Consider the following 25,183-nt stretch of genomic DNA (forward strand, 5'->3'; position numbering starts at 1 on the left):
AAATAGTTTATATTAATTAAATTATAATTTTATTTAATTATAAAAAAAAATATTATTTTATTATTTAAACTGAGATGACTTTTATGTGACAACTAAAATATAATTATGCAGCTCAAAATTCATTGAGGCTTCAAAAAATACCAATATCATAAAAAAGATGATTTATAACGAGAAAGCATTTTATTTGTTTTTTCAATTAACACGAGTTAATTATTTAAAAAATAAAAATTAAAGAAAAATATTTATTCAGAGAAAGCAGTTGGGTTTTACCCTGGGAATTGGGAAGTGAAACAATGAATTGATCGACGAAGGTGGAAAGTAGCCGTTAGGGTTGAAAGGTTTTTCCTTTAAAAAAAAAAAGTCTGATTTGAAATTAGAAAATTTAGAAATAAAAATTATTATTTAAAATACTGTTAAAATATAAATGAAAAAATTATTTAATTATTTTTAATTTTTTATCATTAAAATATAAGACCATATTTAGTATAACGTGATCAAAATTATAATGTAATCGTAATTATATTATATATTTAATTACGTTGTTTGGTAACACGAAAAAATATGAAGAAATAGAATGACATTTGCATAATATAATTCATTATACTTAAAGTAATGTAATGGTCATTACATATAAAAATAAATATAATTATGATTACTTATTTTTATTTTTTTATATTTATTATCAATATTATTATCACTATCACTATTTGACCACGACTGCTACTATCAATACTACTCCTACTCTACCACTACCATCATAACTACCACTACCATCGCTATCAACATCACTATTTTGTTATTATATCGATATCACTATTACTTGATCACCATTATCACCACTCAGTTATTATCAACTCTACCACCACCTAATTACTAACACCACTACTATTTCACTTTGTTGCCACAACTACCATCTAACTATCGCTGTCACCACCTCCGCCACAACTTAGCCACTACTATCATTTAACTACCAATCACTACAACCATTACCATTTATTATTAATATTATAAATAAAAAATAAAAATTATCGCTACATTGCATTGTTTATATTTTTATTTATAACAAAATAAATAAATGTGATGATAATTATATTTCATTACAATTTTAATTATATTATATAATTAATTATATTACGTTATATTATATTCTATCAAATATAACATAATTTTTTTTTAATATTCTTAATTATATAAGTATAAATTGTACTTATAATTAATTTAAATTTTTTTATAATTAATTTTAGTTGAGATTTAAATTTAAAAATTTGAATTTTAGAAATAATTTAAATTTATATAATATATAAATATATGAAGGAGGGGATATTAGAATTTTCAAAATATCCTTCTTTTTTTTATTATTTATAATTATTTTATTTTTTGTTATCTAATTAATTTTAGAATCTATATAAATTTAAAATTTTTAGTCCTATTTATATTTAAATTATATTTAACAAAGTTTTTTTATAATTTAAAATATTTAATTATAACTACAAAATTAAATGTTCTATATGATATAAAAGTGGAAAGGTTAGGATTTTCAAAAATATTTTTTATTATTTTTGTCACTTATAAAAATAATTTGCCACTAATAACATAGTTGATTATATCCCTTCATTACTAATTCTTTTAGCGATACAAATTTTGTTGCTAATACTTTATCAATGAAGTTTACTTAAAAAGTATTGTTTTTTAGCGATACAAAATTCATTGCTTATACTTTATAAATAAGTTGCTAACAATGTTTAGTAACAAAATATTCGTCGCTAAATTCTCAAAAATTTTAATTTTTAATATTACAGTAGTTAATATAAATTAAAGTTTTAATATTATTTTAATAATAATTATGCTTAGTGATAATATATTAGAATTATTTTACTAAAAACTAAAATGCACATGTTATAAAGATAATTAATTATAAATATTTTTTTACATCTTTATTAATTTCTTTTTTTTTTTCTATGAACACTATTTTTAAAGAATAATAATGAATTTTATTATGTTAATTTATTGTAATAATATTTCTTAAATATTTTCTATGCATGTTTTTTTATTTTATTATAAACACTAAAACTTTAGAATAATAAATGATTTTACTTGACATATCATTATTTTATTATAGTTATTACTATTATCATGATTAAAATATGTATTGGTAAAACTACAAAATATATATTGTTAACATTATTTTAAAATATTATAAAATAAGATCTATGAACCTTTTCATAATATTTATTTAAAATGAATAATGTATTAAATATTTAAATAAAAATTTCAAATACTATAATACACTATAAATAAACTTTATTATATTAAAAATAAATTTTTACAAAATTTTTTATTTATATTCTTAAATAAAAAATTCAATACGTAACATATTAAAATTTTATTATTAAAAATCAATATATTATATTAATATTATATTATAAAAAATAAACAAAAAATTATGCATAAAAAAATTAAATCATTACTATATATATATATATATATATATATATATATATATATATATATATATATATATATATATATATATATATATATATAAAAGGAGTATAAACAACGTTGCGTGCTACTAAAAAATTAGTACTATTAAATTAGAGTTCATTTGTTAACGATAAATAAATTTTAGACTAAAAATATATTTTGACCATTAACCTTTATTTGTACAAATTTAATTACATATTATTTAAATAATTAAATTTTATAAAAGTGTAACTTTTTAATTTTTATTATTAGTAAATATGCAGACATGCTTTGATTTTTTTATTATTATACTTTTATAAAGTTTAAGATTTAATAATTATTTCATTAATAATTATTTCATCCATTCACTTTTATCTTTCTACGTGATTAAAAAAAGTAATAAATTATAGTAATTTTTTTTCTTAATTTGATTAAATTATTTATATATTACCTAATTGAGATAATGAGGTGATAAGATGTGTTTTAGTAATTTATAGAACTAATTATTATGCTTAGTGAAGATAAAGGTAAAATTGAAAAAAATTTATTTAATACTCAAGTTAATTCATAGTCTCCCAACTTGATTGGTTATATTAATAATGTCTGTCAACTTTAATTTGTATAATAAAAACTTATAAATTTTAATTTGAATATCACTAAAATTCTTGTAACCTGCTGATTTCAAAGTTAACTTATAATTCAATTTCACTTAGTTTCTCTCAAATTCGATAAATATAGTGTGTACGTCTCTCAACTTTAATTTATCTCATAAAAATCTTTAAATTTTAATTTAATATATAGATAATTTTAATATAAAATCTACTAATTGATAATTAAGATGAGATATATTATTTTGCTAGTTTAACAAATAAAGAAAAAACTATATATAATATCAATTTATATAAAAAATTAAATATTTCACACTTAATTAGGGTTTAACTATTTTCAAAATAAAATAAAATAATTATATCTTATTAATTTTTTCTCACATCAAAATAAATCAAAGAAACTAAGATAAATTAGACATAAATTTTACAATATTAGCCTAAAAGTGAATTAAAATAATATATGAAAATAATATTTTTATATGTATAAATATTTATAAAAAAATTTTAAATTATTTTTAGAAAAATAATTTTATTTTAAATAAATAAAAAAGAAATAAAGATTTAAAATTTTAAAATTGTTATAAGTTAAAATTTAGTTTTAAGTTAATCTGATAGGTGTAATACTAGATTAAAATAATTTTAATAATATTAAAATTAAAATTTAAAAATTTTTATAATATAAATTTAAATTGAAAGACAATATTGATATAACGAATTAAGGTAGAACCATTTTAATCTTTTAGGATTTTTTAATTTTCTCAAAACATGAATAATTATGTATAAAATAAATTAAAAAAACAAAAGTTAACGGAAAAGTATATTTTTAGATGTCAAATAGCTTTTCGTGCAAAATAGAATAAAAAATGTAAGATTAAGATTTAAAAAAAAAGAGCAAAAATCCTGTGGGTCCATGTGGCAGTCACGTGGCACGAATGTATCGTAAGGCCACGGAAAACAAGTGAGTCATCTATGATTGCTGGATTTCAATGACTAATTAAATCAATATCAGGGGGAAAAAATCCGAAAACTTTATTATGAACTTTTTTAAATAGTTATTCTAAAATAAAATAAAAAAACTTTTTAAATAGTTAAACTTAAATTTATATTTTTTATAATAATTTACATAAAAATATATATTTTTATTATTAATTTTTTTAATTTAATAATTTTATAAAAATATTAAATTTTTATTTTAAATATAATATTCAAAATTTATAAATATTATTATAAATATATATTTTATATTTAATTAAATATATATAAAAATATATCCAACCTATAAAAGTTAAAATTCGACGTAAATATTATTTCATAAACTTAAATTTCCATTTTAATAAAATTCAATCAGATAAAATTTTGAAATTATTCACTCATTATCATCCATATCCATATGACGGACACTTATCCTAACTATAATGCAATAAAATTTTGAATTCAATTAATTTTTTTATTAATTCTCATGTTGACACACTTAATAAATAAAATAACATAATTATTGTTAATTTTAAAAGTAATAATATAAAAAATAATGACTTTCTTTCAAAAAAAAATATTACAAGAAGAAAAATTCAATTCAATTATCACATCATGTTATTTTTTATATGATTTTTATTTGTTTTTAAATAAATTTTAAGTTAAAAAATTAAATTCTAAAATTTAATAGATTTTCAAATATGAGAATTGGTAAAATAAATATCAATTGTATTAATTTTTTCTAGAATTTTAAAAATTAAAAATTATATATATATATATATATATATATATAAACCATTGTTTTTGAAGAATAATCTTAATAAATAACGAGTATAATCATACCATTTAATACGGAACTATGATGAACCATCATTCAAATAAGGGATCAAGGGACTGCGCAACTCACTAATGGTGCCAATATGCTCCTGAGAATATCAGCCTAGATTGTCACCTCCACCTACCAGAAATCATCAGAAACAACAAGCAAAGCAAACATAAAGAAGACAAGAAAATACAAATCATAGCACAAAAAATAAAAGTCACCGGACTAATAAACTCTCTCTTTAAGCTATCAAACCTGCGAAGGCCAAAAGAATTTAAAACTAATGTGTAATCTCTACCTGAGAAGAGATTTAATACACAACTCGGTAAGTAGAGGAGGTCCCTTTTACATGGAAGGAAAAAGCGTACACCAATGACAAAAAAAAAAAGACAAGATTCCTAGAGCTTGAGGAAAACAGAGAAAACTCTTCTCTCTAGAGAGAAAGGGAAACTCATTACAAATGATTCAATCATATGCTTTTTTTCTTTTTTTATTGAGGGTAACTTATTAAGGAATTTTAATTAATAAAAGTGTGAAAATCTATTTTGTTTTATTGGTATTTTATTTTAACTTTTTGAAAAATTAATAAAATAATTTATTTCACTTTTAAAAAATAATTTACTTATATTCATAAGGATAACTTACTTCCTGGAAAATTCTGAAAAATTCGCTTATCAATAAGTAAAGAATTTGAACCATATATATACACATACACAAAATAAATAATGACCCACGTGGCAAATATGTTATACTCAGGAACTACCATCCTAGTAAGGGGTCTATAGTGGCACGATCATGATCATCCATCTTACCAATGTCTTCTATTATTGGTCCCACAGTAACTCACTGAGCCTTAAAATGTAATTTCTTAAGTTATTTATAATTTTCAGAAATAAAATATGGGAAAATATTATAAAAATTTTTTTCCATAAAAAGAAATAATGATGTGTCCACTTGGAAGCTCATCATTGATTGCCTGTAGGCCATGTGGGGTGGGGGTATATTTGTAATAAAGTTACTGCAGGTTCATCGGAGTTTACGACGAAACTAAGCTCCAGGGACACGTGTCCAAAAGTGGGTTGTGAAGGAAATGTGCCTTCCATTTTTTTCTTATTATTGAGTAATCTTTCAGATGCTGAGAAATTTTAGAAGACGGATCAGGTTCTTCCGGTTACCGGTCACCCAATAAGAGAGAGAGAGAACGGGGTTTTGAACCAATGCAAATTGCAAATGTGAAAACCGAGAGAAAGCCAATGACAGGTTTTGGACTCCAGGGACTATGCTTAGACCTATATTCTTCAATGGTTTCCATGAACAGGTTCCACTTTCTCCCCCCCTCTCCCCCTCTCTCTAAATCTTTCGCTCTTTTCTTTTTCTATCAATATAAGACTTGTATTCTCTTGGTGCATTGTTTGTTTGTTTCCTTGACAAAGGTGTGAATTTCTATAGTTGTTTGTGTATAATTGTTTGAGCGGTTGGCATTGAATTTTGATCTTTTAGTCAAAGGATTTACGGTTGTTTGATCGGCTTCTTTTCCTATTCTTTGTTTCCTCTTCTTTCAAATGTTTTGGGTAGCTTTCTGATGATCAAGCTATAAGAGTTCAAAAAGTTTCTGTTTTGATTCTTATGTGTGAGTTTGGATTTTTCTCCAGGAAATTTCATTACAAAGCTCGAGTTTAAGTTTACTATGGGATGTGCCATGTGTGATGCAAATTTGAAATATGGATTATGCTCAGTTTCTGTTGTGCCATATTAGCTTACAAGGTAAGGGTGGGGTTTAGTAACCGCTGGTTCAGGTTTAATGAAATCATGAATTTAAATCAAACCGTTATGAGACGGTTTGAAAGATGGTTACTGAACCGCCGGTTTCGGTTTGAGTCCAAATTTAAAATGGTTTAAAGGATGAAAAATGACAGTTCAAGGTTTGGAGGATTTGAAAGCGGTTTAGGGGCGGTTTAAAAGTGACTTAAATAACAAAATTAGAGAAAAATTTTATTGATTTAAAATTTAAGTTATATTTATAAAAATATTTTAATTTTTCTTAGAAATCTTTCAATTAAAATAAAATAAAAAAAGAATAAAAATAACTTATTTTTAAGAAAAATTTAATAAGTAAAGACTTGAACTTATTAAAAAACTAGAGATGAAATTAATTTTTTTAAAAAAAAATTAGAAAAATATGCATGAACTTAATTTTGCCTATGTATTCCTTTAGGATTTAGAGGAATCAAAATTTTCAGTTGTAAGTTGAGAGAATGGAGATTGAGGTGGTTTGGTCATGTGAAGCGTAGATATAGGAAAACTCCAGCCTCCAGTTAGACAAGTAGAGCACATTGGGTTAGAGGATAAAAAAAAAGAATAGATAGACTTAAACTGACTTGGAGGAGAATAGTACAACATGACCTAGACCTAGACCTAGAAGCATTACACATTTCTGAGTATGTAACCCAAAATTGTTTAAAATGGAGAAAGAGAATCCATATAGTCAACCCCAATAAATTTTTGAGATAAAAATTTAGTTGAGTTGAGTTGAGTATTACTTGTCATTTTTTAAAAAATTATATGATAATTGATAATTAAAAAAATATAAAAGAAAAAAAAATCAAAATAGAGGGTATTGAAAATTTTATTAAAGATATAAAATAATAACAGAGCCATTGAAATAATATTAAAAATTTCAGTGAGTATATAAAATAATAAAGTAGGAGAATTGTGAAAGTACTGAGAATTAAAAGGAGTGTAGAAAATAATTATTTAGAAAATTTGAGAGAAATTGAAAGAGTATTAAGAATTAAAGAGAGTGTAAAGAATAATTATGTAGATAATTAATGATATATATATATATATATGAATTAGGAGTGAATTGAGATATTTATTGAATTTTTTTGTATTTAAATCACCAACTTGGTCTGACTCGAAATCGTTGGTTCAATCCAGTTCGGAACCGCCGGTTTACAGTTTCTAAAAAATATGAACCTGAACAAAACCGTAGAAGGATGGTTTCGGTCCAGTTCGAAGCGGGTTTCGGTTTTGACAGGTTTCGGTCTGGTTTTAACTAAACAGGTTCCGGTTCGAAACCGGACCGTGGCCACCCCTATTACAAGGTGTATGTTCATAGATTTGAACAAGTTACTGAAATTTAAATTCTGTGTCATGAACTAGGTGATTGATGCACGCATTGATGCTTTCTAGAAATTTCTAGTTCGGAATTGTGGGCGTGCTTTTACCACAATGTTGTTCATGAGGGGAGTTTAACTATGCAACGACGGAAACTTCATTCGGATGTTGATTCAGTTTGTGAGTCTTGTCAATGGGGGTTTACAGGATTTATCTAGAATTTGGCCTCATAGTTGTGCCAACCCAGATGCTACATTGGGATCAATAACAGTTGAGTTAGTCGTGTGACAAAGTTGGAAATAAAGTGTGGTATTGATTAATGTTTTGTGCCTTGTTGGTATGGACATTCCTAATATCTGTGACATCGACCAGCCTTCATTACCATCTTGCAAATGTTACAAAGTATCAAATCTTACTCTGATCAAAAGATCGGTATGTTCTTGGAGAGCAATTGGGATGGGGACGATTTGGTGTCATAAGAGCATGCTCAGATAAGGAGAGTGGTGAGGTTTTGGCTTGCAAATCTATTGCTAAAGATAGATTGGTCACACTTGAAGATGTGCGGAGTGTGAATCTTGAGATTGAAATAATGACTAGGTTATTTGGGCATCCAAATGTCTAAATCTTGAAGCAGTATGCGAAGAGGATAACTATGTTCATCTGTTGATGGAGTTATGTGCAGAGGAGAGCTTTTTCACTGGGTTGAGAAGCATGGAAGGTTCTCAGAAAATGAGTCTTGGGTTATTTTTAGGAATCTGATGCAAGTGGTCCAGCACTGTCATGAGAATGGCATTGTGCACAGAGATTTGAAGCCAGAGAATATTCTCTTAGCCACCAAGTCTTCATCATCACTGATCAAATTGGCAGACTTTGGTCTTGCAACTTACATCAAACCAGGTAAGGCTTTTACCCTTCTCTGTTTCACTAGCATATGTTTTCAATAAGAAGTTATTCAAAAAGTTTTCCATTCTAAGAGCACAATTTTGTGCTTACAGGGCATAATTTGCATGGAACAGTTGGAAGTCCATTTTATATTGCCCCTGAGGTACTGGCTGGGGGATATAACCGTGCTGCTGATGTGTGGAGTGCTGGTGTTATTCTTTACGTTCTTCTTAGTGGGATGCCTCCATTCTGGGGAAAGACTAAATCAAGGATCTTTGACGCAGTTAGGGCTGCAGGTCTCCAGTTCCCTCCTGATCAATGGGATCAAATATCAACATCTGCAAAGGACTTGATCACTGGAATGCTTTGTGTGGATCCTTCGAAGAGACCCAGTGCTGCTCAAGTTTTAGTTATGCTGAAGGCTGCATGTTTGTGTGCACTAGATAAGGATTTATAGCTTACGAAACTCTGCATAATCTGTTGCAAAGCTAAATTCATGATTCCTTAATGTGATTAGATTCATGTAAATGATGAGAAAATAAAGCATTTTGTTTCAACCTTTGGTTCCAGTATTTTTCCTCCTTTTGGCATAGCCTGCCTGAAGTTACTTGGTTGAAAATCAAATTACAAGGCTTGGAAGTTCCTCTTAAAATAATTAGGGGTACTGTCTTTTTACAGCTGACTCCTGGATGTAGGATAGTGCAGAGCCAACTCAAGAATCTTACAAGCATGACAACATAGACTTTGAACTGGTAGAAATGGGTAGAGGTTCTTTCCCTATCCTGTTTATCTCCAGGGTTCAGGACTATAGTTTCAGCTATGAATCATCTGTAATTGGTGAAGGTCAAGAGGAGCAATCTCCTGCATTCACATCATTTTCTTCATTGGTAGTTGACAGCAATACTCCTTGCTCTGCAACAGGAGGCTTCTCTTTTCGCAAATGTGATGAATCCGGTGCAACTGATTTCCCATCGCCAATCCAATCAATGCTAAGCTTTACCTTCTTCTCTCCAAATTCTGCAATTGAGAAAAGAGAGGTTGCCTTTGGATTTAATTCCATCGAGTCAAATATGGGTTCAGTTCATGGAGAGACGCCTGTTAGTTTGTTCTATTTCTTGTTTGTTCGATGGTATATAGTAGCTATTGGAGTAATGCACGGCAAGACATAAGTGCGGCTGCAATACGGTTGCTTGGATTCAACTTTTCTACCTCTAACATGAGCTCCTCTTGGCAGATGCAGAGTCCACCTTAGAAAAGCCATTTGTATTGCCATGTACATCTTCTGTAAAGCGTGAAGTAGGAGAAATAATGCAACGGTTGGAATTTCTACGGGAAAGGATGAATGGGTCTTGGGTTTCCAGCATCCACAGCAGAAGGAATCATAACATTGGACTTCGTGAGCTTGATCAACTTAATATCATAGTCACCGAGTCAATCATCCGCTGGGCATCAGGTACACAAATCCCAAGTGCTCCATCACTTGGACTATCACTTGTTAGCTAGAACGGATGTGCGATTTTAGTTACAAGGCTCACAATAGAGAGATTATCCGTACAACTTTAACAAGATTTGTCAATCTATGTAGCTGAACTCTGATGATAATACCTGTTTAGCTTAATTTATGCTGTGTCATCTGTCAAATGTAACTAAGTAAATATTCAATATCTAAAGTATTGTTAAGAAGAAAAATCATTCTAGTTTATTTATTTTGCTGGTTGTATTTGCTTTGATAGCCTTCTACCAGATACAAGCTCCAGAAGTTTTCAATTGTGTTCTTCAAAATGCAAATGCAAGGTCCAAAATCTTTCTACTCATTGTGCCTAAGGAAAGCCGAGGTAAGAGCAAACCTGACACGAGCCTTTAGAAACATGCCAGTACAAAAGGACTGACGACAAATCCATCAATCACAACCAATTTTCATTGCTTGAATGAGAAGTATTGATCAGATGCTCTCATTCGTCAAAATTACAAATGGAAACCGCTATCCAATATTTAACGAGAAAACATGCCATATAAGCTATAGTTTTAAGATCAGAAACGAGATATTTTTTTTTCTTCTCTCATGGTACAAGTAATTTAAATACAATTGATTAATGGGGTCCAAATTATGAAAATTGACCCCGGTTATTTTTGGCTCCCATAAGTTGGCTTAGTTCCTAATAAGCTTGATTACTGCAAAATTTGAGAATCATGTCATACAATTACCATCATGATGCAGGAGCATATTCTTGTATTGCTGTTGCCAATTTATTTCGATCCTCCTCTGTTTTTGTCCTAATTAAGAAGGTGCGTGCCACAACGTTATCACTGTTGCCACCATCCTCGCCCTACAAAAGCCAATTCAAGTTTCAAGATATAGCATTTAGTACAAAGTACTCCAACAAAAACTGGCTTATCCATAATTTCTATCAACTGATGCTATAACCTTTTCATAGAAAATTCCAGTCAAATAGCTCATTTTTAGTCTCCATCAGAAACAAGCATAAATATTGAATCTCATATTTGAACAAAATGAGTTTCTCACATACACGATAATTAACCTCATGGCTTTTAGCAAAAAATTTTTTAAAAATTGTAGTTACTGATTTGGTGAAACAAATTTAATATATTCCATTCTAGTGTTAAAACTGTTGGACCTATGAACAGACACAAAAAGTAGTGAAAGGTCAAGAGTTCTCATAATTCAGTCGGATAAAAAAATGAACTCCCTGTTTGAAAAGGAAAGAATTGTTATCTAAAGAATTTTAGCAGTTTGGCGGTCCCTAACCCCAGTGCCCATGCTGACAGTAATGCATTTTATATTTACCACTTTTCCACAGGAAAACAGAAAATAAGCACACTTCCAAGTGTTACTAATATTCAATCTTGAGATGCAGTGATGTGGTATAGATTATAGTAGTAGTAGTAGTACATCACAAATTAAATCCTGGCCCCTAATTACGACTAAACCTTTTTAATCTAGACCCTCCATCTAACTTTAAAAGCTACAAGCTAGGCACACAGCTATTTATTCGACTAAATAATCCCTAAAGAAGTCCTGAAACTAAACTAAACAATAAAAACAATATACTAATAGAGAAGAGGCATGGACATGATATACAAGCCATAGCTAAAACCTAGCAAAATATTGGAAATTCACAAAAATGCAAATATTCAGCATAACAAGCATTACCGCAGTATGAAATATTGCAACAAGGGAATTCTTTTGTGCATTTGTCTTGATTCCTGGATATAGCAAAGCATTTAATAACACTCTTCCGACCTGCCATCAGCAAAACAGAGCAGAAAGTAATCAACACATGCAGCCAAAAGGAAACATTTATAGTTTTAATAGAAATGGTTTGGAGTAAACTTTATGTTGCACCTATTAACAAACACATTGCATAATTTTCCAATCAATCAGAAAGGAAGGACTAGTGGGGTGAAGGGGGGGGGGGGGGTGTGGTGGTGGGTGGGGGCCGCGCCTTGTTGACGCCAACCAGATAATGATTATACCATTAATAAAAATTTTAGAATCCAAGATAAATCTTTAGTGGAACGTACATCATTTCGAACAACTATTGTCGGTTTCGACTCTTTTGTACCCTTGGCTACATCCTCTTTGCGTTTGATAGAAAGCTGCCCGGTACCTTTGTCTTTCCATGTGTCTTTATCTGCTGGATCACTTGACTGGACATATGAAGGAGCAAAACCAAAGGCATTCAGAATGCGAAACAAGCATGACATCAAAAGCCACAGCACTTGAAATGCTACATTTTTCCAACACAAGTTATTCAAATACTTCTGCCCCTCCCTCTAGTGCAGATATTGGTAAAGTCAATAACTTAAAACCAAAAAGAAAGGCCTTTGACTGCCACCAACAAAGCATATAGAATGATATACTTTACCTTGACATACAGCTTGCACTTGACTTCATGGACTACAACAATACCCTTCTCTTCAGACTTCTTGACTGATGGGCTGCTGGGTTGCTCTGGTTCATTCTCTGATAAATGGGGGAAAGATCAGCTCAATTCAATATCAACACAAACTGCTTCTTATTATCTGTGTTTGTTTTTTATTCTTTCTTTTTTTTGAGTAGGTGGGTGGGGGGTATGCATCCTTTGGGGCATGTAGGAACATTTTACCAAAGTAACTGATGACAGTACCCTGTTCTATTTTGAATGTTAAAATTTTAACAGACTTGCAAATAAGTTGTTTAAATGAAGCCTAAGTTGATAAGTTGGATCAAGAAAGGAAATCAATACCATGAAGCACAGTTCTGAAACCTAACTACTAACTATTCTATTTTAAGCCTTTAAAACCTGTTTTCAAACATCATTATCACATGAAACCCCAAGGAATTGCAATAAAGAAGAGCAAACTTTGCAACTATATATTTTGCACTAAGATGATGAGAAGAAAGAATTAAAGAAAAACAGACTCCACAATGTTTAAGTTCAAATAACAGAATTCGAGAATCACAAAATTGCAAAAAAAAAAAAAAAAATTTCATTGTCTCACCATCATTGACGTCATCTGACACATTATGGTTTGTGGAAACCATGTTTTGACCTCCTGAGACAGAAGATAGAAAAGAAGAGAATCAGACTTCATGTCACAATTGCTAACTAAAGAAACATGCTCAGCTCCATATTAAAAATGCAATTATTAATACATACAACAGAGATTATTAGTTGTAACCTTCTAAATTTAATAACTAAGGTTTGTGATGGGCTTTATGAACTTAGTTGAAAATATGGTTACAAGTAGCCAGATAAGCATCATTCTTAAATCCAAAAGTTGAGTATTGTTTGTGCATGCAAGTCCTAGTGACTCCAACACCACCACTCCTTTTTCCTCCTTTTTGTGTATATGCCTTAGTCCACCAAAACAAATGGAGAAAGAAACAGTTGTGAAGTGCCGAAGAGAGCAGAGTTAGCAGACAGCTGGCTAGTTAAGCAAAAGTTAGAAGATTTGGAACCTCTAAACAATTGGCTTAAGATTTATAATTTATAATAGCCCTACCATGATCCTCTGGATATACCTTTTTAGTAAACTTTACAATCCATATGAAGAACTTTTGTAACCTAGAATGAAAGACATTCACCTCCACCATCCATCAGAATTAGAACTACCTTAAATGAGGTTCTTTCTTGAGCATGGCCTCCACTTCATTGTCACAAATGTATTTTTCTCATTTTCACAGGCACACATTTCCAGCTCAGCATATTTAAGCCACTTATTTACAAGTCATAACCAATATAAATTTAACTGATGTATAACACCTACCAATCAAGATAGGGGTTGAAGTACTGGAAAACACTCCAGTGCTTTGATTGCTGGAAAAAGAGCCAGAGCTTTGATTACCAGAAGAAAGTCCAGAGCTCTGACTGTCGGAGAACAATCCAGAGCTTCGATTACTGAAAGAACCCCCAAAGCTCGGACTGGTGGAGAACAATCCACTGCTTTGATTGGCAGAGGAAAGTGATGAGCTCTGACTGTTGGAGAATAATCCAGAACTCTGGCTCTTTAAGAATAATCCAGTGCTTTGACTGTTGGTGAATAAACCAGAGTTTGAGGTGCTGTTGAACATACCAGAGCTTTGGCTATTAGAGAATACTCCTCCAGAACTCTGATTATTGGAGAATACGCCAGAGCTCCATGACACAGTAAAGCTTGTATTTGTACTCGGTGAAACAAATCCAATTTTGCCCTGGAATAACTTACTCTCATTGTTCTTTACTTCAGGCACAAGTTTCTTTTCAGTACCAAGGGATTCAGCGGCAGTTCCTCCTTTTACAGCATTTGCTTTGAGCCAGTTCACAACATCACTGAACTTCTCCTGCAATAAGAGAAAAATAGTTCCTGAGCTTCTATAAATAAAGAGGAAATGAGTAATATATGTCACCTTTAAAGTAGATTAAAAAAGTAATTAAGTACCATAATGTTTGAAGCATGAGCAAGGTAGTCTCGAACCCCATCTTCCCAAATTTCATCTGGATGATTCTTCAGTTGTGCTTGCACCCAACTATTACAAGTAGAAGATAACAGACATTTAGTAAAATCCATAAGATCTTGGACAAACAAACAGGCAAATTAGTAGTGAGAAACATATGCCTCATTATAGACCCATTAATAGAATTTGAAAAATAAATAGGAGATAATATAATAAAATACATCAAAAGAAGAATGTATAAACCGATGAAATCCTCTAGTCAATATTAATAACAATACAGAAGGTAAAACTATTAGAAATAAATCATTACATCAAAGAAGTTGTGATACAGGAGAAAAAAGTGGACCTGGCAAATTGAGTATTGAGAGCTCTCACGTGCTGTCGAGAGGACTCAGCCCGGCGCATATCCAATGGTACAGTTGCAGTCAACTGCTGTTGAGATGGTTCTGCCCTATAAGCATCAAAAGTGGATCCTGCCATTACTCTTTCATTCCGGAACTGCAACGTCATTGAAATTCATATACTCAGATTCCAGAACAAGAGTGAAGCCTCAAGAAAAAAGGGTAAAAACACGTACATTCTTGCTTTTTGTGAATATCAAAACATCATAAATTCCATGTTTTATAGGCGCTATACTCAAGTCAAAGGTCTATCTATTTCCCAACATCGCGAACTGAAGAAGCCCTCTCTTAACAAAAATTATTTGACGCTGTAATAGCTGTGAAAAGAGTAGTAGATAGAATTATACTAGTAAAGCTAGTACTAGAAGGAAAAACAATAAATGTAGTTAGTGCTTATGCCCCACAAATAGGACTAAATAGTGAGAGTAAACAAAGGTTCTAGGAAGATGGATGATTTAATGCAAAGCATACCAAATGAAGAGAATATTTTCATTGGTGGAGATTTGAATGGACATGTAGGAAGTGATAGGCAAGGCTATGAGAATGTTCATGGAGGTTTTGGTTTTGGCAGTTGAAATGAGGAGGAAAAAAGCATCCTGGATTTTGCTATGGTATACGACCTAATACTAGTAAATACCTACTTTATAAAAAGAGAGTCACATTTAGTGACTTTCAAAAGTGGGCAACATAGAAGCCAAATCAACTTTCTCTTAACCAAGAAGACAAATAGAGCTCTATGCAAGGATTGCAAGGTCATTCCATGAGAGGCTTTAACAAGTTAACATCGGTTAGTGGTCTTGGATGTCAAGTTTAGGAACAATTCAAGTAAGGTCAAAAGAAATAGGGTAGCTCGAACAAAGTGATGGGAGTTCAAAGGAGTAAAGCAAGTGAAGTTCAAAAATGAACTTCTCGAGTCCGAAGCATGGAAGCTGAATATGGAGGCCAATGATATGTGGATACAGATGGCATCAAAGATTAGAGAAGTAGCTAGAAAAGTACTTGGAGAGTCTAAAGGACATAGACCACCCTCAAAAGAGAGATGGTGATGAAATGAGGAAGTACAAAAGGCAGTGAAAAGAAAAAGGGAATGGTATAAGAAATTACCTAAATGTGATAATAATGAGACATATGAACAGTACAATATAGCAAAGAAAGAGGCAAAAAAGGCAGTTAGTCAAGCAAGAGCACAGCCTTTGAAAAGTTATATGAGAAACTTGAAACTAAAGAAGGGGAGAAAGATATTTATAGATTAGCAAAAATGAGAGAAAGGAAATGTCAAGATCTCAATCAAGTTATCAAGTTAGGTGCATTAAGGATAAAGAAGGAAAATTGTTGGTGAAAGATGAGGACATTAAAGAAAGATGGAAAAATTATTTTAATGATCTCTTTAATAATAGTCAAAATGGTAATAGCATGAATACAGACTATAGAACGATAGAAAAGAATATAAATTATACCAGAATGATTAGATTTTTAGAAGTAAATGAAGCACTTAAAAGAATGAAAGTGGGTAAAGCCTGTGGACCTGATGGAATACCAATTAAAGTGTGGAAGTGTTTGGGAGATATGGGAGTGACATGGTTAACTAAATTATTTAATAAGATTCTAAACTCAAAGAAAATGCCTGATGAATGGAGGAGGAGTATTTTAGTACCTATTTTTAAAAATAAGGGAGACATACAGAGTTGCTCGAACTATAGGGGAATTAAACTTATGAGGTATACTGTGAAGTTGTGGGAAAGAGTTGTGGAGCATCGACTACGTCATGATACTTCTATCTATCTCAATCAATTTGGCTTCATGCCCGGTCGTTCAACTATGGAAGCGATCTTTCTCATTAGAAGCTTGATGGAGAAATATAGAGATTTGAAGAAAGATCTACACATGGTTTTTATTGATTTGGAGAAGGCTTATGATAGTGTTCCAAGAGATGTCCTATGGAGCGTGTTAGAACAAAAGAGGGTATCTATCAGGTACATACAAGTGTTGAAAGATATGTATGAAGAAGCAACTACTATTGTGCGCACAGTGGGAGGGGACACAAGAGATTTTCCGATCTCAATTAGATTACACCAATGATCAGCTATAAGCCCTTACCTTTTTACATTAATTTTAAATGAATTGACGAAACATATACAAGAGAGTATTCCTTAGCGCATGATGTTTGCTGATGATATTGTTCTAATAGATGAGACGCGAGAAGGAGTCAATAGAAAGCTAGAGCTTTGGAGAAGTACTTTAGAGTCAAAGGGCTTTAAGTTAAGTAGAACGAAGACAGAATACATGCATTGCAAGTTCAGTGAAGGCCAAACTGGTGATAGGGAAAGAGTTAGTTTGGATGGAGTAATCACTTTAAATAATCACTTTAAATATCTCGGCTCAGTCCTTCAAGTAGATAGGGGATGTGAAGAGGATGTTAGTCATAGGATCAAAGCCGGATGGTTGAAGTGGAGATGTGCCACGTGAGTTTTATATAATCGCAAGATTCCCAATAAGTTGAAAGGAAAATTTTACCATCCAGCCATACGACCGGCTATATTATATGGTAGTAGTGTTTTAGTCATGTGAAGCGTAGACATACAGAGGCTCCAATTAGACAAGTAGAGCACATTAGAGGGGCAGACCTAAATTGACTTAGAAGACCTATTGACTTAGAGGAAAGTAGACAACATGACCCATAAGTATTACAAATTTCCGAGGATTTAACCCAAAATCGTTTAGAGTAGAGAAAGCAAATACATATAGCCGATCCCAAATTTTTTGGATAAAGTCTTAGTTGAGTTGCATTTCCCTGTGGTGAACTTTTCTTTTAAGTCTCCATAAAAAAAAATGGGTAACTCTACCACATTCTTGAAAAGCAAACTCTAATACCCCAACATAGTGCTTCTTTGAATGCAGAATATCAAAACAGAAAATTCTAACCGTCATTAGCATACTCGATCTTAATTTGATTAAAAGTACCAACAAATTTTCACCCATATAAAGAAATGGAATCCCATTTAGAATTTATACAACGACTTCTACTTAACTTTCTTGAATACTGCTCAAAGTCCTGAGAGCAGCTACAAACTGAAAGCAAAGATGGCATCGAGCTCGAAGCTCGATCCAATACCAGCTGAACAAAGCAAAACCGTTTACACTTTATCAATGATATCAAAGCCTACTATCTAGCAGCCAAAAATATATTTATCAAATCATTTAACCTGATTTCACCTATATTACCTAAGAAAACGAAAAACCAATACCAATTCACGCATTAAAAGCTTCCAAGCCGTCCCCACCATCAAAAAAAAAAAAAAATCATATTAACCTTAATGCATATTTTTACTTCCTAAAACTACATATCACAGCTTAAAAGAGAGAAAAGGATAGAAGACAAAATATTAATCTGATAGAACAGGAGAACTAAATTAGGGTTTTTTAGAGCTCCAAAATAAGAAAACGAAGGTGAACCAAAAAAGAGAGAGAAGCGCACAGTCGTGTCGTTAGTGTCCGGCGCCGAGTCCGAGACGGCGAAACGTTTGGCTCCTTTCATTATTTTTCCCTTTTCTTGCGTATCGGTGACGGTGAGGATTGAAAAAGCAGCAGCGAGAGCCAAAAAATGAGTGTTTTTACCTTTTTTGAAATTTTTTTTTGGCTTTTATTTCAGGCTAATAATACTCTGTGCCCATGCTAAAAAGGAGTGGCTTTTATTTAAAAATATGTATATATTAGACATTAATTTAATTAAAAGTGGGGATAATATTTGGCCGTCCGATCAGGTGGGGAAATAACTTTCAATTGGAACCATTCGATGTCTCGTCAATTCGGGCTCGTCTAGCGGGTCGGTTCTCTGTCTGCTCTCCTCTCCGCTAGTTACACAGCCACGCAACGGTCCTCAATGGGCTTAGGCCTGTACGCACACGTGGAAAAATTTACTTGAATGGGGCTGGCGCACGCTTAATTTAAGAATAAATATTACTCAACTCAACTAGATTTTTATTCTAAAAATTTGAGATCAATTATACAAATTTTCTTTTTTTATTCTAAACGATTTTAGATTAAATCCTAAAAAATATGTAGGTATTGTACTACTCTATTCTAAGTCAGTTTATGTTTAACTTTCTTTTCTTTCTATCATTTAATTTAATATACTCTACTTGTCTGGATACTCCGTATATCTACGCTTCACATGACTAAACTAACTCAATCTCTCTTATCTCAACTTATCCTCAATTAATACCACTCTTACTTTTTCTCTAATACTCTCATTACGGACTTTATCTAATCTAGTATGATCACTCATCCACCTTAATATTCTCATCTCCGCAACTCTTATCTTAAACACATACGATTCTTTCAGTGTCAAACACTCATTACTATATAACATGACCGATCGTATAGCTGTAAGGTAAAATTTTCCTTCAACTTATTGAGAATTTTACGTTCACATAAAAGTCTCATTGCACTTCTCTATTTCAACCATCTGACTTTAATCCTATGACTAACATCTTCCTTATATCCCCCATCAACTTAAATAGTGTTATTATTTTAAATTATGATATTCACTATTAATTTTTAAATCAACTTAAATCCATGATACAGCTTAAGCAAGCAAGAAAGAAAGGCTAAAAAGATTTTGCTGCAAATGGAGCTGAAGCAGCTTTGGTTGAATGGACACCATATCAAAAGGGCAATGAGGGTTCAGGCTGTCTGCTGCCTTTTTCATCTTGAACGAACAAGTATTGATTGATCCTACAAACTGCCAACAAGTTTCATCTCATAAATGGCCAATCTTTTTTTTTTTTTTTTGTCAGCAGGATGAGTGACGTCTTGTCTACTAGGCTAAGCCTGGGCCAACTCATAAATGGCCAATTATCCAATAGATGAAGAATCCTATGCAATTAAACCATTTTCATTAAGCCACCGAGCATGTAATTAGACTTTTCAGCCAACTAAAGAAAAGGTAATACAAGGACTTAATCAATCATTAAATCTAAAACATTATTTAATATATGTATTGAAAACAAAACCAAGAAAACAGCAAATACCCACTTCAAGCCAGCACTAAAGGATGACAAAAGATTGCTCTTGTAATTAATAAATTAAATTCAGTTTTCAAAAAACTTTTTGTAAAAAAAATTAATTTCACCCCATCATTTTACATTACAACTGGCTTTTGGCTAACTTCACTATACTCTCTTTTCTTCTTCCCCGATATACTTTTGTTGTTTCTATCCTCTGACTACCCCTCGAGTGTAATGAGAAACCAAATATTAGATTAGAAGCAAAAAGAAAGAAAGAAAGAAAGAAAGAAAAGAACAAATAAATTATGAGCTTGATCTTCATTCTTCACACTAAGGGCTGATTTTCTTCATCTTCTTCACCTTCTCTATTATCAACATGACTTTTATCTTCTTTCAAATGTGACTTCCCCTGCTTACTGGGGGGTTTGTTATCTGGCAACATCTTCAATATTATTCCCATGGCTATGAGCAGTAGCCCTGTCCCATGCTGCTCCGTTAATGGCTTCGTAAATATCATGTATGACAGTAACAAGGTGACTGCCTTTCTAGCTGTTGTTATCTGCACGAAAGCAGCAATCAAATCCAGAAGTTAGATATATCTGTGGAAATTGCGCAATACAGCCCTTAAAAGTCCAACAAGGAGAATTTCTAATGCATTTTTTGTTATGACCATGGAATGTTTCAAATTCCCATAATATTAAACAGTTAAAAATAAATATCAGACATCACAATTGACAGCAAAAGATGAGAAAATTAAACATTATATATTCATTAGGTGCCCTGAAAGCCAACACTTAAAAAAAAAAAAAGCTTGGCTCTACAGTTATGTCCACCACTACTATTTCATGGCCCATGGATGTAATGTAATCGAGTTTTTCTCCTAAAAGCACAATGCAATCATCTCAAAACCATCCAAAAAGCAGCGGAATGCCCAACTAGTCCTCCAAGTATGGTATTAAACTAGTAGTCCAGTAGACAATAAATGTAAAATTATAGGAAAAAACGCAAAATCAAAATATGGGAGGCTAAAAATATACATACCATGGCAGTGGCTGCAGCCCCAAAAATAGCAATGAGAGATAAAACAGACACTTGCCCAATGAATGTGGCCATTGCTTCAAATACTAGCACCCCATACACATAAGGATGCTGCAATTGACACAAAACAGATTACTCCAAATGTATAAACAACAAATGTAGCAAAGACTTAAACTATACAACAAATCAAAATTTCATATATTGTTGCTCTTGATCTTAATCAAGAAGACACCAAACAAGCATAACAAGTAATCAAAATAGAAATAATCCTCATCTGTTTCTATTCCATCCACGAAAGCCCATTAATTTTTGTCTTCCACCATTGCACTCAATCCTTAAGTGTAACACACACACACTGTATCTCTTGAAGCACAGCTTTACTGTTCCCTTTTGTTATGATAAGATTTATTACATATTTTCAATATTTTGTTGCAGGGTCCATTCTCACTTGAGAACCTTCAATTATAAAAATCACCACTTGAAGCTTGCATAAGTCAGCATATCCTATTCACCAAAATATATATATATATATACACTGATCAAGCGGGACCATTGATTTCTCCAAGGTTAAACTTTTAGCTGTGAATGGCCGGCACGTTAGTGTGACACCACTCCAAAATCATTGTTATTAAAATGTTATTAAAATCATAACAGTGTACAAACCTTTTAAAAACAAATTGAATAGACATACACAAATGCATATTTATATATGGATATAAATATAGATATTAAAATAATGGCAAAATTCTTTACTTGAGAACAAGAATTCCAGGCCTTAATCAGCTCCCCTGTCAAGATCATTGGTGGAATCAAGAAAGGCAAACCTACTACTGTTGAGCAGAATAGCACCTCAATCTGTTAGGAAAAGCAATGTAATAGAGATCAATATGAGAAAGCGAAGTATTGTCAAATCAGCATTGCATTCTTTTACCAGAGAAATCGTACTCACCTGAGTTGTGCTAGAATTCATGGTAAAAATTGCTTCTTGCAAGTTCCCCATTAAAGAATCCATAACTAAAGCACCACAGATCATTATAACACCAATTATACTAAAATTTGGTGAAGTTTGAGCATCTGCTAAGGTGAAAAGAATCAGACCAATAACTAGAAGCAGGGCAGAGATGTATTCATGAAATGGATATTTCCTTCTCAGGCCTGGAATAAATGCACCCATTACCATGACTGGTAGTACCTAAAATTGTTAAAATCATGCAGACTCATATAAGAAAGCAGCAGGCACGAAGACAAATAACATTGTTAAGAAATTATGCATCGAGCTAAATTAACCTTGGTTGATTTGAACATGATTTGGGCTGGATAGTTAAGGAAGGCCAAGGAACCCTTGGTCAATCCATGAGAACCCATAAGGACAGCAGAGAGTTTCACATAAGTTTTCCATGGGTTCACCATTTGCTTAACGGTGAAACCCTGAAAGTATATGAGCACCAGGTACACTAATCCTTGCACAAAAGTGAAATACCAGCCATAGCTGAAATCGAAAATAGCAAATGGTTACGCTTAAAATTTGAAAAACAGAAGAGAACTAGTCACAAAGTTATATTGGGTTTAGGAAGGTGATGGACCTGAACTGAAGCCGGTTATACACATATTCCTGAAATTGACCAGAGAAGAATTATCAAATCTATGAATATTCATAAAAACCTAGATAAAAGAAGAATTCAATACCAATAAAACAGCGCACAAAGAACAAGAAAAGAGCATCTCATTTTTGACACAACAATGAGCTTAAGAATGCCATTGAATCACCTGTTTGGTTGAGGAGAAAAAGAATATGAGCGAGAAGAGAGGGTTTTAGTAAGTAATTATTTTTAATACTTTTCCGTCATGTCAACAAGTCTCCAAACTAGTTTGCTTTTCAACTTTAGAAAAATCATTTTCTCAGCGACCAAACAGAGCAGACCAAAAGGAAAAAAATGCACACAGAGAAAAAAATAAGAAAAAAAAAAACACCAAATGAGAATTGTCCATCAAAGTCAAACAAAAAAAAAAGCCCACAGTAAGAAAAAGAAAAACCCGAATGAAAACAAAACAATAACAAATGCATTAAACAAACCTCACAAATGCCATTAACAAGATAACCAAAGAAGAACCCAGAAGAACAGATAAGGAATTGCTGCCATTTAGGTCGATCAGAAAGAGAAATGCCGAACAGAGACCTCGATTGATCCTCGCCCCTCATATCTCTGTCCCCAAATCCTGATCGCTAAAATCAACTTCACTAGAGTATAACCGCCAAAAAGTCCAAAAGGGTCTCTCAGGAAAAGATTGCTTGCTTGTATTAGCGGCGCATGAGAAAGTATGAAAAGGGGTTTGGTTTGTTGAATCGGAGAAGAAAGGTATAGAAGGCTGAGGTGAAAAAGCATCAAAATTCTCTCCCTCTTGAAAGAGGAGAAGAGAAGCGAAGAGAAAGAGAGCACACGCGGTGTTTGGGTTTATTTGGCGTTGGGCTGGAAAGCAGAGAAGGTGTTTTAAGAAAGACGAAAGAAACATCGAAGAGGACTCTCGGGACCCCGGTGACTCACACATCCCGACACGTTGAGGAATTAGGAGAATTACGGGTTTCTCGGATTAATTTTTCTCCCGAGATAACTAATCACGATATATGATCAGATTATACTGCTTTTTGTTTTGGGCACTGGTTGCCTGCCAACGATGAGTACATTTTTATTTTTTTAAATGTTGTTTAAATATTATTATTATTATTATTATTAAAAATATTTTTTAAAGTGTTATTTGATATTCATGCCTTTTAAAATTTATATGTGCAAACATTTATTTACAATTTGAGAAATTTTTAATACTATATTATATGAAAAAAGAAAAAAATATAATATAATAGATAATGTAAAAATATAAAAAAAATATTTTCATATAAAGATAATGAAAAATTTAATGATGGAGCTTAAGATAAAATATAATAAATAATAATAATTGCATATTTATTTTTTTATTTCAAATTTATTATGCTATTAATATGTTTTTAAAAATATTTTATTTTTAAAAATATTTTATTTTTAAAAATTATTATGATTAATAAATATTAAATTAGGCAAAAATTAATTATTACAAATTAAGCAAAATAATTAATTTTTATTTATTTTTAAAAATTAAAAGCTTTTAAAAGAGATAAAAGGTGATAAAGAATAAGAAATTACCAGCGAACTCGAAAATCGTGGATTGTAGCCAGATCACGGATTCTCGCTCTTACGAAATATCGCGAGATATTGGGACTTGGAGCAGTAATACTGACCTCGTGCAGCGACTTAACTTGTTCTCTTTATGTGCCACGTGTAGTTTGCTGTTCCAGCTGGCAAACTAAGGTGACATGCTGCTAATTGTCTCATTTAAGGAGTCTCACATGGCAAAATTTCCCGATTTCCACGCTTTTTTTTTTTAATTAGCTCCTGTTTTTTAGTGAAATAAAGAGGTAGAAAAAAAATATAAAGAAAAGAAAAATAAATATTTTTTTATTTTGCTGAAATGAAAAAAAAAGTGAAAAAAATTAAAGTTTAATTCCTTTATTTTGTATGGAGAAGAGAGGAAAATTTTTTTGAAAATTTGTATAGAAATTGTTTAAATAGTATTTTGAGCTATTTATTTTTTTAAATAATGAAAAAAAATATTAATTTTTCCATATTTTTTCTTTTAATAGTTATTTTTTAATTTAATTTTATTTATTTAATAAAAATATAATAAAAATGTAATTTTTATCAAAATAAAAAATAATAACTTTTTTTTTTCTATTTTCTATAGAAAGATTTATAAGAAAAATGATAATATTCCTTTTCATATCAATTTTACTTTCTTTATAATTTCATTGATATTTCTTTCTCTAGCTTTCTATCATATAAAATAGGCATTCATATATGTCAATAGTCTAAGTATTTTTAAGTATTTAGCTTGATAGAATTTTA

General features: G+C 31.3%; 2 protein-coding genes and 1 pseudogene across 3 annotated transcripts; 1 reads left to right on the forward strand and 2 right to left on the reverse strand.

Annotated features, from left to right (window-relative positions):
- Positions 1 to 5,985: 5,985 nt before the first annotated feature.
- LOC110640225 (calcium-dependent protein kinase 26-like) lies at positions 5,986 to 10,571 on the forward strand (annotated as a pseudogene).
- A 196-nt stretch (positions 10,572 to 10,767) lies between these two features.
- Positions 10,768 to 18,875, reverse strand: LOC110640223 (uncharacterized). Of its 2 annotated transcripts, none has more exons than XM_021791452.2 (9): positions 18,680 to 18,875; positions 15,150 to 15,301; positions 14,788 to 14,875; positions 14,137 to 14,689; positions 13,369 to 13,422; positions 12,753 to 12,850; positions 12,409 to 12,534; positions 12,038 to 12,127; positions 10,768 to 11,192 (listed from the first exon to the last, which is right to left on the reverse strand). In XM_021791452.2, the coding sequence occupies exons 1-9, from the start codon at positions 18,737 to 18,739 to the stop codon at positions 11,073 to 11,075; spliced, it is 1,341 nt and encodes a 446-aa protein (XP_021647144.2). In that variant the 5' UTR covers positions 18,740 to 18,875; the 3' UTR covers positions 10,768 to 11,072. The 2 variants fall into 2 exon arrangements, with proteins under 2 accessions (XP_021647144.2, XP_021647145.2); XM_021791453.2 differs by lacking the exon at positions 18,680 to 18,875 and adding an exon at positions 15,381 to 15,521.
- Positions 18,876 to 20,258: 1,383 nt separating this feature from the next.
- Positions 20,259 to 23,720, reverse strand: LOC110640227 (UDP-galactose/UDP-glucose transporter 4). The gene is made up of 7 exons (XM_021791456.2): positions 23,323 to 23,720; positions 22,832 to 22,860; positions 22,536 to 22,737; positions 22,198 to 22,440; positions 22,002 to 22,103; positions 21,252 to 21,359; positions 20,259 to 20,769 (listed from the first exon to the last, which is right to left on the reverse strand). The coding sequence occupies exons 1-7, from the start codon at positions 23,446 to 23,448 to the stop codon at positions 20,536 to 20,538; spliced, it is 1,044 nt and encodes a 347-aa protein (XP_021647148.1). The 5' UTR covers positions 23,449 to 23,720; the 3' UTR covers positions 20,259 to 20,535.
- Between the last annotated feature and the right edge of the window lie 1,463 nt (positions 23,721 to 25,183).

This window comes from Hevea brasiliensis, chromosome 16 (genome assembly GCF_030052815.1).
Source record: "Hevea brasiliensis isolate MT/VB/25A 57/8 chromosome 16, ASM3005281v1, whole genome shotgun sequence".
NCBI lineage: Eukaryota > Viridiplantae > Streptophyta > Magnoliopsida > Malpighiales > Euphorbiaceae > Hevea > Hevea brasiliensis.